General features: G+C 50.4%; 1 protein-coding gene across 3 annotated transcripts in view; it reads right to left on the bottom strand.

The window, feature by feature from the left end:
* Window positions 1-14,728, bottom strand: part of OTOF (otoferlin) — a 90,164-nt gene extending 75,436 nt beyond the window's left edge. For all 3 annotated transcript variants that reach the window (XM_060116656.1, XM_060116654.1, XM_060116655.1), the window contains exon 1: window positions 14,650-14,728. In XM_060116656.1, coding sequence (XP_059972639.1) covers window positions 14,650-14,728 — 79 coding nt within the window. The remainder of the gene's footprint in view (window positions 1-14,649) is intronic.
* Window positions 14,729-16,044: the final 1,316 nt, after the last annotated feature.

Genomic DNA, 16,044 nt, shown 5'->3' on the forward strand with positions numbered 1-16,044 from the left:
AAGATAATAAGGAAGAAGCTATAAAGCGAAGACTAGAGACACAGAAAATAGATGTGGAGTAGACAGATGGGAAAGAAAGATTCTTTAGCACTAGCCAGGGACAAAACAAAACAAAACAAAACAAAAAACTAAAAAGAAAAATCTCAACGACAAATCCCAAGGCAGCCAGGGGAGGAGAGGAAAGCATGAGGGATGGTGCCTGAGCCTCTTTTAATTTTTCCCACAGGCAACATGCAATACAAATTGAGAAGCAGGTGAGCATATCTGTGCACTGGGGCTTCCCCAACGAAAGCCTGAATAATCAAAGGCTCTTTCATCCTGGAAAATGGTAATGAGCCTGGATATGGCTGTGTTCAAGCGTTTCCCTTTCCCGCAGTGAAACTGAGCAACCCAGCCAGAGGGGAGGGAGGGAGGGACAGTCCAAGATGGTATTACAGGGTTCAAATATGCATGAAGCCACTGGAGCTCAAACCTACCCCTGCTTGTGTATTTCCTATAGCCTTGTTGGAAAAGATGTAAAATACTGTGAAATCAGCCATTGCAAAATTTATACATCAGGGCTGTGTTCTGAAAAGCAGTAAAACCTCATTGCTCAGGCCCCGGGGATTTAAATGTGGTGAATATTGTCAAACCGGATGAGCTAAATTTTACCTCTAGATATTAAAAAAAAAAAGGTTTGCTGAAAAAAAAAATCAAATCAATGGCACAGAACGGTGGAAAGGACCACTTATTAAGAAAACAGAATGTCCTTAAGCATTTTTGGACAGCCACTTTTTAGGAGGATTTGTACAAACAGTGACAGGGATAATTCCAGTGGTCCTTTTCTATTCATTAGGGCAGAGCCAGGGGACCTCTGTCACCCCTTCCAAGTTATCAGTGGGGATTACTCACCCCAACTCTCGTTTCAAGTTCGTTTCCACTTAACATCTACTCTACTCAATACCAGTCTTGTCGACATTTCAGTTCCATATTAAATGACTTTCAGACAAAACCATTTAAAATCCCAATATCCAATCACCTTTGTTGCCACTGAGGTTGAGAATAAGTCTGGAGAGAAAGGAAATAGCCTGTTCCCTGCTGTGGAGAGGCTTTTGTGGATAGACTGAGCAGGAGATTAAGTGGGGAAAATTGAACAGCATCCTTCGTTCCTTCGGAGGCTCATGGGATAGCTGAGCTCTTTGGTCTGAAATAAAATCCTCCTTGAGTCGATAAATGAAGTTTGAATAGCAGACTCTGTGATCACACTGTAATAAGTGCCATGACATCAGATATACCCAGATGGAGGGGTCCAGAAGTCCAAAGCTTAATCGAAGTCAGTTGTATGTTATTTGCCATTTTACAATATCCATACGGCTACTACTCCCCTAAATGACGTTCTTGTCTCATAATGCAGGATGGAGTGCTAGCTTTCATGTGATGTGACTTAAGGGGACAAAACATCCCCATCTGCACCAAACAGCTCTCTCTTCCAGACAGTTTACTTTGCTAGAGCCAGACCTTGAGAACTGGCAGGCGTATAGGGACTGGGCTGTGAGCCGGTGTGCATTCGTTCATTCCCACACACAAGAGTGTCTTTTATTTCTGCTGGGTCAGCACAGCCATTTGGCCGTGGAGGATGGTGGGCCAGCAGTTGTACAAAGATAATTAGAATACCTGAAGAATCTTATTACAATCCAGAAGGGGGACAGGTCAGGCATGTAAAAGGCTAGTACATAAGGCAAAATTTGGTCGTTGGCATGCAAAACAAGTATAAATAAATTGAGAACACAGGAAAAAGAGAAGTGACCTCAACTTAGCAGATCAAAGAAGGTGTTATAGAGCCATGGGCATTTACACTGGAAGTTCGGATGGAATCTAGAAATGCAGAGACACTGGGGGGAAGAGAGAGAGATGACGGGACTTCAGGCAGAGAAAGGGGTGAGCAAAGGTTTGAAAGGATGAAGCAGAGAATGGAGCCCGGAAGGAGTGGGACACAGGACAAGTGTGTTCTGATGGTGAAGGGAAGAATGAAAAGTGCCTCCCCTTGGGGAGCAGCCCCCCAAAGGAAGACCTGGACTGGGGGGTCCTAAGAGGGCACAGGGTGGGGGGAGTGGACCGTTAAGGGGAAAGACAGTGTCCTGAGGACAAGCTTCAGGGACATGATGGTTTTGCCCAGGACCTAGCCCTCTGGGCTGTATCAGTACCTGACATTACTCTTTTCCTAGTGTGAGCTGAGAAATAGCGCAAAGCACCCTGCTTGTGACTCAGACCCGTCACTATTATTTCTTTGCGTTAGTTAACATTAGCCAGACCTCACTGTCTGCAGTGCCTGGGATGGCCTGTATGGAGGGTGGCCTGGTAATCACCTATTCCCTGCTGCAATGCTGTGACGTCCCCAGCATCTGTTCTCCCCCTGTTCCTCCACAGCACCTCAAGAGGGTGGCCCTGCAGGTTTAATTCCCCGCCAGTTCCAATCAGCCTGTTCCTTTTCGAAGGCCAGTTACTCCCACAAGTGTGGGGAAGCAGGGCCCAGGCATCCCTGTGTGCAGAAAAAAGCCAGGCTTACTCAGGTTTGGGGCCTGATGCCGCAGCTGAGGCTAGGAGGGCTGGAGCTGGCTATTCAATCCCCGGGGTCTCAGAGCCATCATCTCTAAACTGGCGGCAATTATCCTGGACGAGCCTACATCCTGGAACCACTGTGAGGTTAAGAATCCTCCTGTCAGTGCAGGGGACACGGGTTCAAGCCCTGGTCGGGGAAGATCCCACATGCCACGGAGCAACTAAGCCCGTGCGCCACAACTACTGAGCCTGCGCTCTAGAGCCTGTGAGCCACAACTACTGAGCCCATGTGCCACAACTACTGAAGCCCCTGCACCTAGAGCCTGTGCTCTGTGGCAAGAGAAACCACTGTAATGAGAAGTTCGTGCACCACAATGAAGAGTAGCCCCCTGCTCGCTGCAACTAAAGAAAGCCCGCACAGCAAAAAAGACCCAATACAGCCATAAATAAATAAATAAATAAATAAATAAAACGTTAAAAAAAGAACATTCCTATTCCTCAAGATGTTCCCTCATCCCCCACTTTCCATAAGTCTCTACCCCTCATACGTAAACCACTGCTCTGATTTCTAACTCTTGATTTTAAACTTTGTGTAAATGGTGGTATCATACAGAATGTACTTTTGTGTATCTGGCTTCTTGAAGTCAATGTAATGCTTTTGTGATTCATCTACATGGTTGTATATATCGGTAATTCATTTAATTGTATTGTTGAGCAATTTCTGTTGTATGAATAGACTGCAACTTGTTGATCCATTTTCTTGTTCATACTTTTGGGATTGCTTTCATTGTCAGGCTGTTGCGAGTAAAGATGCTGTGAACATTCTTGCAAAAGTTTTTTGGTTGACCTATCATTTCATTTCTTTTGGGGAAATACCTAAAAGCAGAATCACTGGCTCATAGCATAGGTGTATGTTTAACTTTAGAAGAAACTGTCAAACACTTTCCCAAAGTGATTATACTATTCTACAATCCCATCCACAATGTAAAAGAAATGTTCTATATCCTCACCAACATTTGGTTATTGTCAGACTTTTACGTTTCAGTGCATGTGATGTATTTCATTTTGGTTTTTGAGTTTCATTTCTCTGATGACTAATGATGTTGGTCACATTTTCATGTGTTTATTGGCCATTTCTATATCTATATCATGAGCAAGGCAAGGTTGTCCACTCCCACCTCATGTTTTATTCAGCATTGTACTGGAGTTCTAGCCAGTCATTATTTTTCCAATTTTAAACTAACCTTGCATTCCTGGGATAAAACTCACTTGTCATGATGTGTTACCCCTTTCATATATTGCTACTCAACTGACTAATATTTTGGTAAGAATTTTTACATCTTTGTTCATGAGGGATATTGGGCTCTAATTTTCTTTTTGTATAAGGTCTTTATCAGATTATGGCATCATAAAATGAATTATGAAGTGCTCTTCCTTCTCCATTTTCTGAGAGTTTGTATAAGATTAGCATTATCTCTCCCTTAAATATTTTCTAGAATTTACCAGTGAAGCTGTCTAGACCTGAAGTTTTCTTTATGGAAAAGCAGTTTATCACCACCACCACCGCCATCATCATCATTATCATTGTTATTACAAACTTGATTTCTTTAATAGATACTGGGTTCTTTAGGTTTTCCATTTCTTTTTGTGTCAGTTTTGGTCAGTTGTTTTTCAAGGGATTCGTTCCTTTCATCTGTGCTGTAGAAATATAAAATTATTCATAATATTCCCTCAGTTTCCTTTTAATGTAATGATATCCCCTCTTTCAGTCCTGATACTGGTAATTTGTGTTTTCTTGTTTTTCCTTGTTCACTTTACCTATTTTATTAATTTTTTTTTAAAGAACAAACTTTTGGCTTTGTTAGTTTTCTCTGTCGTTGGTTTTCTATTTCTCTCCTTTTATTATCCTGGGATTTAATATTTTAGATTGTATTTATTTTTATTTATTGAAACATAATTCACAAACCATAAAGTTCACCCACTTAAAGTGTACGATTCAGTGGTTTTAGTATATTCACAAGGCTGTGCAACCATCATCACTAATTCCAGAATATTTTCATCACCTTACATGAAACTCCATACTCATTAACAGTCACTCCCTATTCTCTCCTTCCAGCCCCTGGCAACAACGAATCCATTTTCTGTCTCTATTCTGGCCTTTTCATACAAATGGAATCATATGATATGTGGTTTTTGTGCCTGGCTTATTACACTTAGCATAATGTTTTTAGGATTTGGGTTTAATTTTCTTTTCTTTTTTTTTTTTCCTTTGGCTGCGTTGGGTCTTCGTTGCTGCGCAAGGGCTTTCTCTAGTTGCAGTGAGCAAGCGCTACTTCTTTGTTGCAGTACGCAGGCTTCTCATGGCAGTGGCTTCTCTCATTGCAAAGCACGGGCTCTAGGCATGCGGGCTTCAGTAGCTGTGGCATGCGGGATCAGTTGTTGTGGCTCGTGGGCTCAGTTGTTGTGGCTCGTGGGCTCTAGAGCGCAGGCTCAGTAGTTGTGGCGCACAGGCTTAGTTGCTCCGTGGCATGTGGAATCTTCCCAGACCAGGGCTCGAACCTGTGTTCCCTGCATGGCAGGCGGATTCTTAACCACTGTACCACCAGGAAAGTCCCTACTTTGCTTTTCTTTTAGCAGCTTCTTAAGGCAGAAACCTAGATCATTGATTGTAGGCATTTTTCTTTCCTGCTATAAGTATTTAAAACTAAATGTTGATATGTAGTATTTTCATTAACATCCAGTTAGAAATGTTTTATAATTTTGCTTTTGTTTTCTCTTTGACCTTAGGTTATTTAGAAGAGTATTGTTTAATTTCCAAATATTTGGAGCTTTTAAAGATCTCTTATTGTTACTCATTTCTAATTGAATTCCAGTGGGGTCAGAGAATATACTCTGTAAGATGTCAGTCTTTTGAAATGTATTGAGACTTGTTTAATTACCCAGCATATGGTCCGTCTTGATAAGTGTTCCATGTGCATATGAGAAGAATGTGTATTTTTCAGTTTTGGGATGAAATGTTCTAGAAATGTCAATTAGGACAATGTGGTTGATGATGTTGTCCAATCTTCTATGTCCCTAATGATTTTATTGTTTAGTTGTTTGTGATTCTCTCGTAATAACACTTTTTCCCCCTGTGAGGAACACTACTATTCAATTTCATAATGACAGTTGATGGGACCGTAGAATGAAGAAATTCAATTAAAAAGGAGTTGTCCAGGAAAACAGCTATTCCTTAAGTTCCTTAAACAGTGTGCTCTCCAAAGATCACCAGCAACTCAGAGATCCAGATTTGGGTTCTGTAGAGTCACTGGGCATCTCACAGGGGAGGCTGTCTTTTCCTTTTCCCCCACTTCTCAGCTAGATGGAGGCCCCATCTATCTCTCATCTGTTGTTTTCCACAAATCTAATTCAAATATCATTTCTTACCTCCACTCACTTATCTCCCCTTCCCTCACCCTGTTAACGCCCAGGGACATGGTAGAAACTCAGGCTTAGGTGAGGGATTCACCTGAGAGGCAGGGACAGGGCAGGGATTATAAACTCCATCTCTGGCTCAGCTCAAACCTGTGCTTCCTTCCAGGTGCTGCCTCAAAATGATTTTGCCATGTAACTAACTGATGACTCTGTTTCTCATCTTTCAGACCCAGGCACTGAGGCAGAGAGAGAGTGTGATGTTTCCCCTCGAGCCTAGGACAGCACGAGCCACACTCTCAGCAGCTGTTGCATCTTAGGTTCTCCCCCTCTGTGACAGATGGAGAAGCCTGTGGTCTCAGTGATCCATGAGCTGTGCAGAGTACCTCCTCCGTGTCAGGCACTGGGAATATAATGAAGCATGATGGGAGTGTGACTCTTTTTACATCCTTAAATGGGGGAAAAATATTGTTAAAACTGCAGTCCTGACTTTATCTTAAACCTTGGCTTTTCAAAAAAATCCAGTGAGGGCCTCCCTGGTGGCGCAGTGGTTGAGAGTCCGCCTGCCGATGCAGGGGATACGGGTTCGTGCCCCGATCTGGGAGGATCCCATATGCCGCGGAGCGGCTGGGCCCGTGAGCCATGGCCGCTGAGCCTGCGCGTCTGGAGCCTGTGCTCCGCAACGGGAGAGGCCACAACAGTGAGAGGCCCGCATACCGCAAAAAAAAAAAAAAAGAAAAAAAAAAAATCCAGTGAGTGAAAACTGACTTCCAGCTAAGTTGATGAGCCCTGCTGTTTTGAAAAATAAAATAGAAGCAAAGACTGTTGAGCCAGCTTCTTGGGGTGGATCAGTCCAGGTAGGAAGCAGACAAGAGACCAAAGGTAAAAATGATCTTGTGATATTCTCTGTCTCAGGAAACCTTTCTGGAACTGTCAGTGGAAGAAACAGATCACTGCCAGGGGCTGCCGGGCTCGGGGGCTGCAGGGTCCCCTGCTGCTAACTGCTTGGCTGTCCTGCCACACCTGCAGGCCACGCTGCTTCCTGTTGCTTCTGTTTCAGATTTGTTCTGTGCCAGGCACTGTGCTGGTCCCAGGGAACCTGGTGAGGTGCCTGCCCTGGAGGAGCCCACCCGGATGGTGATGGCTCCAGGTGTTTTTCACTTTATCATCTCCGTGTCTGGCAGAATTTGGGGTGTCAGCAACTGGCAGGAGTCCAAAGGAGAACTCCTGCCCACCCCCCAGATCCCTGGGTCCATGGGATCCCCAGGGTCACAATCTACTCTCTTTCTGTCTCTCTAGAAGGCTGCAGCATGAGGGGCCCTAATTAGAATAATCCTTACATTTTACAGCACTTTACAGTTTGTAGAGCCTTTCATGTATATCAACTTTTTCATTTGATCCCAAAGCAGCCCCGTAAGAACTAGGCATACCTCGCCTTCTCCTACGTCTTCACTTGCCACCTGGACTCCTAAACCACCAGATTCCAACCACTTTCCTGGGTACTCAGGGTACCAAGGCAAATTTCGGGCTTCCTGGGGGACATTCTCACTAGAATGACCTGCGGGCAAGCCCATCCTCTTCGTGCCCCCCCAAACCTGCTCTTCCTTGTATGCTCCCCGGCTTCACTGGTGGCCTCACTGTCCACCCAGTTACTCAAGTATGAAATCCAGTGGCACCCTCGTCCTGCCTTCTTGCTCACTCCCAATCCCGGAGCTGCCTCCTCCTCTGAACGGATGTCACCCCTTCTCTTCAAACCCACAGCCCCCCTTTTGAGGCACAACTCTCTCTGCCTGTACCACTGCCCCTCCCTGGGCTCCTGGCCTGAGGTCCTGACCTCCAGATCCCCAAATCGGATCTTCCCACCCCATCCTCTTGCCAAGAGCTTTGGTGACTCCCACTCAATTACAAGGCAAAGTTCAAACTCCAGAGTGTGACACTGAAGACCCTCTGTGTTTGAGCCCAGCCTCCCCTCCACCCCATTCCTACCCCAGGCCCTGCCAGCACTCCCTGTTCCCCAAGCCCTTGACACGGCTCCACACCATCACATCTGTACTGATAGTAGCCCCTCTGCCTGGAATGGGGCCTTTCATGAGTTTTGTCTCTGCCAAAATGCTATCCCCTCTCAAGGGTGTTTAAATATCAGCCCATCCCCTGCTCAGTAAGATCTCCTCTCTGGGCCTGTGCACTTTTCCAGCTTCATCTCGTTGACTCACCCGCTCAGGGCAGCTTCTGGAGCTCCTGGTCTGAGTGGGCTTCTCTTGCCTCATGCTGCCTTGCACCTGTACCTCTCTTTCCAGAACACTCATCCCACTCCCAGTGACTTGTGCAATGACTGTCTTCCCCTTGAGGGCAGGGACCTTGTCTGTCTCATTGGCTGCTGTCACCCCATTGCCTGGAATAGCACTTAGCTCATAACTGGTCCTTGATGAATATTATTACCTGGATGAATGAAGGAGTGAATGAATGATTAAATACTTGACTTACGAAACACATTAAAATATAGCTTTTAATGAATTGGGAAAGAGTTTATGACATTAATGAGATAATCAGAAACTTGATCACTGAATACTTGATAGTATTAAGGATTTATTTCTTTTTTAGGAGTGATATAATAGGTGGGTTTTTTTTTGAGTCCTTGATTTTTACAGCTATACACTAAATATTTACAGAGGAAATGGTGTGGTGTTTGGGATTTACTTCCAAATTATTTGGGGGGTGGGAGAAGGAAGGGGTACAAATGAAACAAGTTTGGCTATGAGTTGACAGCTGTTAGGACTGCATGGGGAGAACTTGGGGGCGTTTATACTAGTCTCCCTACTCGAGTATATATTTTAGATTTTCCATTCTAAAAAGTTAATAATAAAAAAAAAGATCAAACTCAGGGATGGGAGTAGGTGGAAGGGATATAGCTTTTATGTTAGCAGTAAAGGTGGGTAAGGTAACCAAGACTTTGCAATTCAGGGAAATTATTTGCAAGTCTGTCCTTGAGCACGTTGACTTCCAGCAGCATTTTTGCTGAGGGCCGTTTGCAGCCGAAGACAGTTATATGGTCATTTCCATAGCATGAAAACACACCTGTCTCATCAAAGCAGGAGAAGCTTAGGGAACATGCAGCACCCTCTGCTGCTCTCCGAGGTCTGCAGCGGCTTGCTCTGGCCCGGGGGGAAGAGGATATTGACCGCCTAGGGCTTTAGGCACAGAAGATCCACTCCCCCGGTGATGAGGGGCCTGGGAGTGCTCGGAAGAGCGGAGGATGTGGCGTAAATCCCTCAGGCACCTCAAAAGCGCAGAGCTGTGTCCACAGCCAGGCGTGCACTGCAGAAGCTGTCCTAAGGGTTCCCTCTATCTGCCGCCTTCACTGGGGCAACACCCGCCCCACATCCTCCCAGAGAGGAGGTGCTGGGCGGGGCTGGAGTGCACAGGCAGGTCCAGGCGTCCCAGGAGCATCTCAGGGCTGGGACACAGGGGTACTCCGCCTCCTTCACCAGGGGTGGTAGAGAAGTCTCCGGATAGAAATCCGATTTCTCACCAAGGTGGAGAGTTCCCCCATTTTAGTGGGAAAATAAATCTAATTTGGAGCCTGAGGTGGTCCCTGCAGCAGCCAGGAGTAGGGGAATCTTGTCCTCAGTGCCCAGGCGGGGGCCCCAACCCCTTCCCAGCACGCAGTCACCCACCCGGCCGTGCGCTCCTTTCCAGGCTCTCTAACCTCCATCTACTACCTGCAGCCTCTGCTGTAGCCAAACCTAGTGGCTTCCTGGCCATCAGATTTAAGTGGCGTTCCCCTCCTCTGGCCTCTGGTCCTGTCAGTCCCTCACCCAGAATGCCCTTGCTTCCGCCAGCAACCCTCCCTCGCCCCTCCTTCCGCATCTCCACGTGTGCGAGCAGCTATTCAAGACCCAGCTTAAGGGCTTCCTCCCCGCCTCCTCTACCCTCTCCTCTGCCTTCTCACGAAGCCTTCCCTGACCTCTGCAGCTGGGAGCAAGCGGCCATCCTCTGAACGTGTTGCAGTTTACGCCCCGCCCCTAAGTGTGCCTTGGCCCTCTGTGTCTGGCAGTGTTTCTCCATGAGGTCTGTGCACATTTCTTCCCCCCTGTCAGATTGTGAGAACCTGGTTCCTTTAAGCCCCACCTTGTACCTTGTGCTCTAGGCAGCAATGCTCAGAAAGAGCATGTGCCATGGAGCGGGAGGGCCAGGGGAACTGTGCAGCCTTTCTTGCTTCCGACCTGAGGACCATAGCTGGACTGCCCAACATTTGCTAGAAGATGAAGTCAGCCTCCCTCTGGGGCCCTGAAAGATCCCCTGGGTTGGGAGGTCGATGCAGGGAGCTAGGGCCAGGATTCTTGATTCCTCCACTTCCTGATCCCCTTTGGATAGACAGCTGGGGGCGGGGACATTCACAGTTGAGGACACTGAGCCAAAGAGTGACAGGGTCACAGAGGAAGAAGGATTTAAACCCACTAACAAGTGAGTACCTCAAAGACATGCCGTTTCGTATTCATTTTGATGACTTGGCCCAGGGTTCAGCACAGGGCTCAATTAGGAGAGCTAAGATCAGATCCCTGTCTTGAAGGTGCTTGGAGGTTAGTACAGCATACAAACTGGGGCAGTTTCTGAACTACAAAGTGCCCTAGCTGAGAGGTGGAAGGAGCATGTACACAGTACTGCAAGGGAGGGTGAGGGCTCCACAGAGGAGGTGACGGCTGTGCTGGGCCTTGAAGGGTGCACAGAATTAACGGGAGTTCTCAAGGTGGAGACGGCAGAAGAAATATGACGTCTTGAGGCTTGGAGGTATAGAAGACTTGGCATCTTTGGGGAATGGCAGGAAGTTCAGTGCAGTGGGAACCCAGTGGGTGATGTGGGGAGGGAACAAAGAAGAAAAGTCAGCTGGGCCAAGCGGGGAGCCTCCATAAAGCAAACGTCTGTGCCAATTACCAGGTCAGGCGAATTATGTGGAGATCAGAGCCAGCCTCCAGAGATCACCCATCTCACCCATCGAGTCCCTAAAGCCGGTATTTTGGCAGGAAAACTCAGGGATGGAGAGTAAAGGAAGATCAGGAGGCTGGCCCCAGACAGTCTGTCACTTGGTTCCCTGACAGCCCAGGAACCCATGCCTGGGGGCTTGGATGGGGCTGAGAACTGGGCAGAAGGTTGGACTAGAGGATCTTAGAGGCCCTTCCCACTCTGCCTTCCGTGGCTCTATGATGGATGCTGGGAATTATTTCAGGGGTTGAAAAAGGACAGCTTAAGCTAACACTTCCTCCCTTTGAGTAGTGACCTGCAGGCAAGATGGCTCCTTCCCAGACAGCCCACTCCTGATTCTGGTTGCACCCCTCTGCGTTAAATGAGGACCGTGGTCTCCATCTTGCTTATGGGAAGCAGAGGCCCCGAGGCCCTGTGGTCCACTTGCATGACGGGGACTGGGGTCCAGGCCTTCTGGTGTCTCCTGTCTGACTCAATGGACTGTGACTCCTGCAGGTTAGGGGCTGTGTCTTCGTCCCCCTCAGGGTTCCAGGCCTGTCCACAGATATCAGCACATTCAGTGAACAAACGAATGAGGGCAGGACCAGGTTAAGAGTGGCTGCTGGAGCAGTAAGAGACAAGAGCTACAGATGGAGCTGGCTGGTGTGCGCTGAGCCGCAGGGTAGGTGGCCAGCTGACCTGGGATGGCAGGGAAAAGAGGGGTGGCCGGGGACAAAGCTGGAGCATGACCAGCCCACATGGGAACAGGGGTCTCAGGGGTGGTCTGCCCCAGGCCTGGGTTCCTGTGGAACATCTTAGCTGGGGGTCCCTACAGAGCAGAGGCCAGGCCAATTTGCCTGCTCCTGGCACAGGTCGGGAGCCCCTCAGGCGTGCCCTCCTCCCCGCTTTATATCTCGCACGCTGCCCTCTCGCCTCACTCCTGGCTGACAGAAGGAAGCTGGGCTGGAGAGATGATGACTCAGAAGCCAGCAGCTGCCCCAAGTAGAAGTGAAACAGTTGTCTCACAAACACATTGGTCATTTGAATGCTCTTTCCTTAAGACTCTTTCATACCTATTTTTTTCACTGAAGCAACCTGACGAAGTGAATGTTATCATTGTACCCATTTTACTGGTGAGTAAACTAAGGGTCAGAGAGGTGAAGTAAGTGGAAGAACCCAGGTAGGACCCAGGGCTTTTGACCCCATATCTACAGATTTCTCTACCACAACCCCATAGGGCTCTTTCCTAAGTGTCCTGTGTCGCGCAGCACAGAAAGTCAAGCTTTATTTCAACCAGTTGATCTGGTCTACCTGGGCCACGAGTAACTCAGCTGGTGCTCCCTCACCCCACCTGGCATTGAGCTTCACTCAAGGGATCGGGGGAGCTCAGGGCCAGCATCTCCCTCTGACCGTCCACTGGCTTCTCGTTTCTCCCTGCAGGGTAGTTGCTTGGACACCCGTGGTTGTGTGTGCAGGAGACACTGTGGAACATTCTAGAGTGAGTCCGTTCCCTCTGAATTGTAGTTAGTGTTGGTCTTTTGGGGCATCTATAGTTGTCAACTGCTGGCAGCAACAGGTGAATGGCTGGGGCATCTCTGGTTCTTGCAAAGGACTCTTTCTGGAAACCTGCTTGCCATCTGCCTGTTCCTGCTGCCCACCCCCCTCCCCAGGAGCTCTGCCTACGGTCACCTGCTGCAGATGCGGAGCTTGGAAGTGGATTTCTCCACTCAGTCCAGAGGGCACGAGTTGCAAATAGGCTAATTCCTGTGTGGTCCACTGAGGCTAGAGGACCAGCCCCACTGCCCAAGGAAAAAGGTGGGCATCCGATAGACAAGGTGCTCAACCCAAGTTCACCAGGAGGGGATAAAGAGGCTTTCAGGGTGGAGCAACCAGGGCTAGGATGAGGTCTTGTGAACTGGGGCCACTGTGCTTCGGTCCTTCCACGAAGGCCGTACAGATCTCTTTACACCTTCGTTTTTCTGCCTGCAAATGGGACTGGTTTGTGCAGCCTGGAACTGTTCTGTCATGGCAGCAACAACACGGCGACCTGTAGCTAAAGACCCAAATACTGTGTTATCTGCCCACCACGGGGACACATGTCACAGATGAAAGGACACACTTGCTTTTTCTAAAGGCAGCACGAGCTGGCAGGTGGCACGCGGAGATCCAGGGTGCTGCAGAGAAAGCAGTCTGGGAGGGTGTGGGAAGCAACAGGCTGCCCAGCCCCCATTCCTCTCCCTCCTGCTTGCACGCACACCGCGATCCCCTCCACCTCTGCCTGTCCCTACGCACAACAGGCCACAGGGTGGACAACCCAGGGCCTCGTGCCCAGAGCTGGCCTGACTGAGGGGGTGACGTGGGTGCCCTGGTGGCTGCTGGAGAGGTCCTGAGAGGGCTGCCCCGTGGTCTCACCTCTCCCTCCTGATGCAGGTGCAGACGTGTGTCCAGCCTGGGCCCTGATGCTCATTTTGCTCTTTAATCTGGTGGGTTCTCTCAGCTCCTCCCCTACTCTCCCACCCCGCCCCCACCCTCAGAGCCCTCTCTGGGGAGAAAGGGCCATGTCTAGTGAGGAGCACCCTGGCCTTTGGTCAAAGGCTGCCAGACATGCCCCTGGCCCAGGGGGCTGGGCTGTGGCCAGGCAGAGGCAGAGGCACAGGCAGAGGTGAGTGGGTAAAAAGCAGAGGGAAGCCTGGCCTTGTCTTTCCCTGCTCAAAACCTTCAGGGGCTGCCCACTTTCCCCGGGGTGAAGGCAGTCTTACCTCCTCAGCTCTACCTGTCTCTCCTGCCTCAGCTCGCACCTACCCCCGGATCCAGGCTTATGGAGCATCTGTCTGTTCCCGTGTCCCAGCTCCCCTCCTGATCTTGGGCATCCTGTCCCCTCTGTCTGCTCTGTTCTTACCTCTTCACCTTGCTCCTTTCTGCTGTCCCCTTGGGTTTCAGCTGAGGTGTCACCTCCTCCTGGAAGCCTTCCCTGACCACCCTGCCCCCAGCCTGGGTCAGGGTGCTGCTTCTGTAGCTTGCACCCTACACTCGTCCCCATCCTCATCGTATCACACACTTGTCCCTATTGTCTGCCCACGGGTCCTCCTGTCCCAGTGGATGTGGGCTCATTGAGGGCAGGGCCTGGGTCATGCCCAGCCCCTGGCCTTGGCACAGAGATCATAGTAAATGGTCACTGGATGTGTGAGAGGGAAGGAGGCTAGGAAGAGAACCGACAGAGAGGGAGGCTGGTGGGGCTCATAGGATCCCTGACCACAGATAGACCTGCGAGAAGCCAACAGTATCCCCATCATGCTGGTTTCTAGGAGCCCCCCGGGTCTTCCAGGCTGTACACCCCACCCCCACTCTGTGCCCAAGGAAATCAACCTGCAGGAGGGAGAGGGAGAGGAGGAGGGGCCCAGGGAGACTCCGCAGCGTTGGGTCCCTCAGCCCTGAGTTCCCCTGAGCCCTGGGGTGGGGTCCTCACTTTTGCCTCCCCAGGACCTCCTGCAGGCAGAGGACTCCACAACCCTCTGGTTGGCACATTGGCAAGTGCAGGGAGAGACACACATGCAGACATGGAAACGTGGGGGACCCTGATTTTCAAGAAATCACAGTGGTTAGTCAGGTCAGGGGCAGATGGCTGCCCGTGAGAAGACTCATCGCACCAACCCTGCTAGAACTTTTCCAATCCATCCTCCCCTCCCTGCCCTATCCCGTCAGCCCGGAGCTGGGGTCCCCATAAGACAGGAGAGTCCCTACCTCGGAAAGTCACTTTGGCGATCCGGTCGCCCCTGCCCCGCAGCTCGGAGACCGTCTTGAGGTGGACGAGCAGAGCCATGCTGGTGCGGGAGCAGCTGGGGAAGGAGTGAGCTCTGTGGATGGACGGCGCTCGGCACACGTGCCTCCCTCCTCTCCCACACCGCCTCTTCTCCCCTCCGATGCTGCCCACAGAGACCAAGGCAACCAAGCCGAGCTGCTCCTTCCAGCGACTCACAGCCTGGCCAACCTCCACCCCTCCAAGTTGTCAGCCCAGCGTGTGTGTATCTGTGCGTGTGTGAGTTGTGCGCCCGTGCGCAGCCTAGCAGTGCAGACAGTCTGAATTCATTATTCAGCAGCCGCCTGCTCCCAGATAAAGGACGGCCCAGCTTCAGGTGTCTTCTCGCAGCTCCTGGGGCAGAGCTGCCTGCCCTCCCCTCCACAGGGCCTGCCAGGCAAGCTCTTCTGCCACCAGGAGTGGGAAGATGGGAGTGGGCATGAGCGCAGTGGGCTGGGTGTGGGGCGGCACCCCTCCCATGGGGGAGAAGGAACTTTATGATCTGTGTGCACAGGAAGCTGAGCTGTTGCACTGATGTTTCAGGGTGCCTGCCCCCCCCAGTCAAGCTGGCCAGCAGGGCTGCTGGTGCCCACCAGGCTCAGGGGGCCTGGATGCTCTGGATGGGTCACACTGTGCTATGTAGAAATCCCAGCCCAGGGCCCTTCAGCTGGAAAATCAGCACCTACTGGATGACATCAAGGCTGTGCCTGGTGGCCGGTCCCTCAGAAATGGGAGCCCTAAGAGGACAGGGAATGTACTTTCCCACTGCTCTCATGGAGATTAGGACCCCAAGAGGCCGGGTCCTGACTCCCAGGGATCTGGGAGGATGGAGGTGCTGTTTGGGGGGCACTCAGGAGCCAGGCTAAGCGTGATTGGAGATGCCTGACTGCGAAGGCCTCAGAGGCTTATGTTTTACTAAGGGCAGTACTTCAGGTCCAGGGCACTAACCCAGCCCCGTCCTAGGGCCCGGGCGTGGCGAGATGTGCTGCAGGAGAACTGTCAGCTGCGAGTGGTTGGTGAAGGGATTTCTGTGGCAGAATTTCCAAGGACCAAAGGAGATCTGCCCCTCCTTTCTTCCAGCAGCACACCCCTGGAGGGGCTCAGTGGGAAGGGGACCCCGGGAGCTGGGGTCCCTGAGCCTGGAGCCTTTGCAGGGCCATCTGCACCCTTGTTCTTGCTGTTTGCTCTGCATGGAATGCCCCCACTCCATCCCTAGCCTCTCGGTTTAGCCCGACTGGTGCCTATACCCGGAAGTGCCTCTGCACCTGCACGGCACTCAGGCTGGGTCGGCTCCTTGTCTGTGCTGCGCCTGTCCCCTCTCATCCACTGCTTCCTTGGGC

Source organism: Mesoplodon densirostris, chromosome 14 (genome assembly GCF_025265405.1).
Source record: "Mesoplodon densirostris isolate mMesDen1 chromosome 14, mMesDen1 primary haplotype, whole genome shotgun sequence".
In the NCBI taxonomy this organism is placed as follows: Eukaryota; Metazoa; Chordata; class Mammalia; order Artiodactyla; family Ziphiidae; genus Mesoplodon; species Mesoplodon densirostris.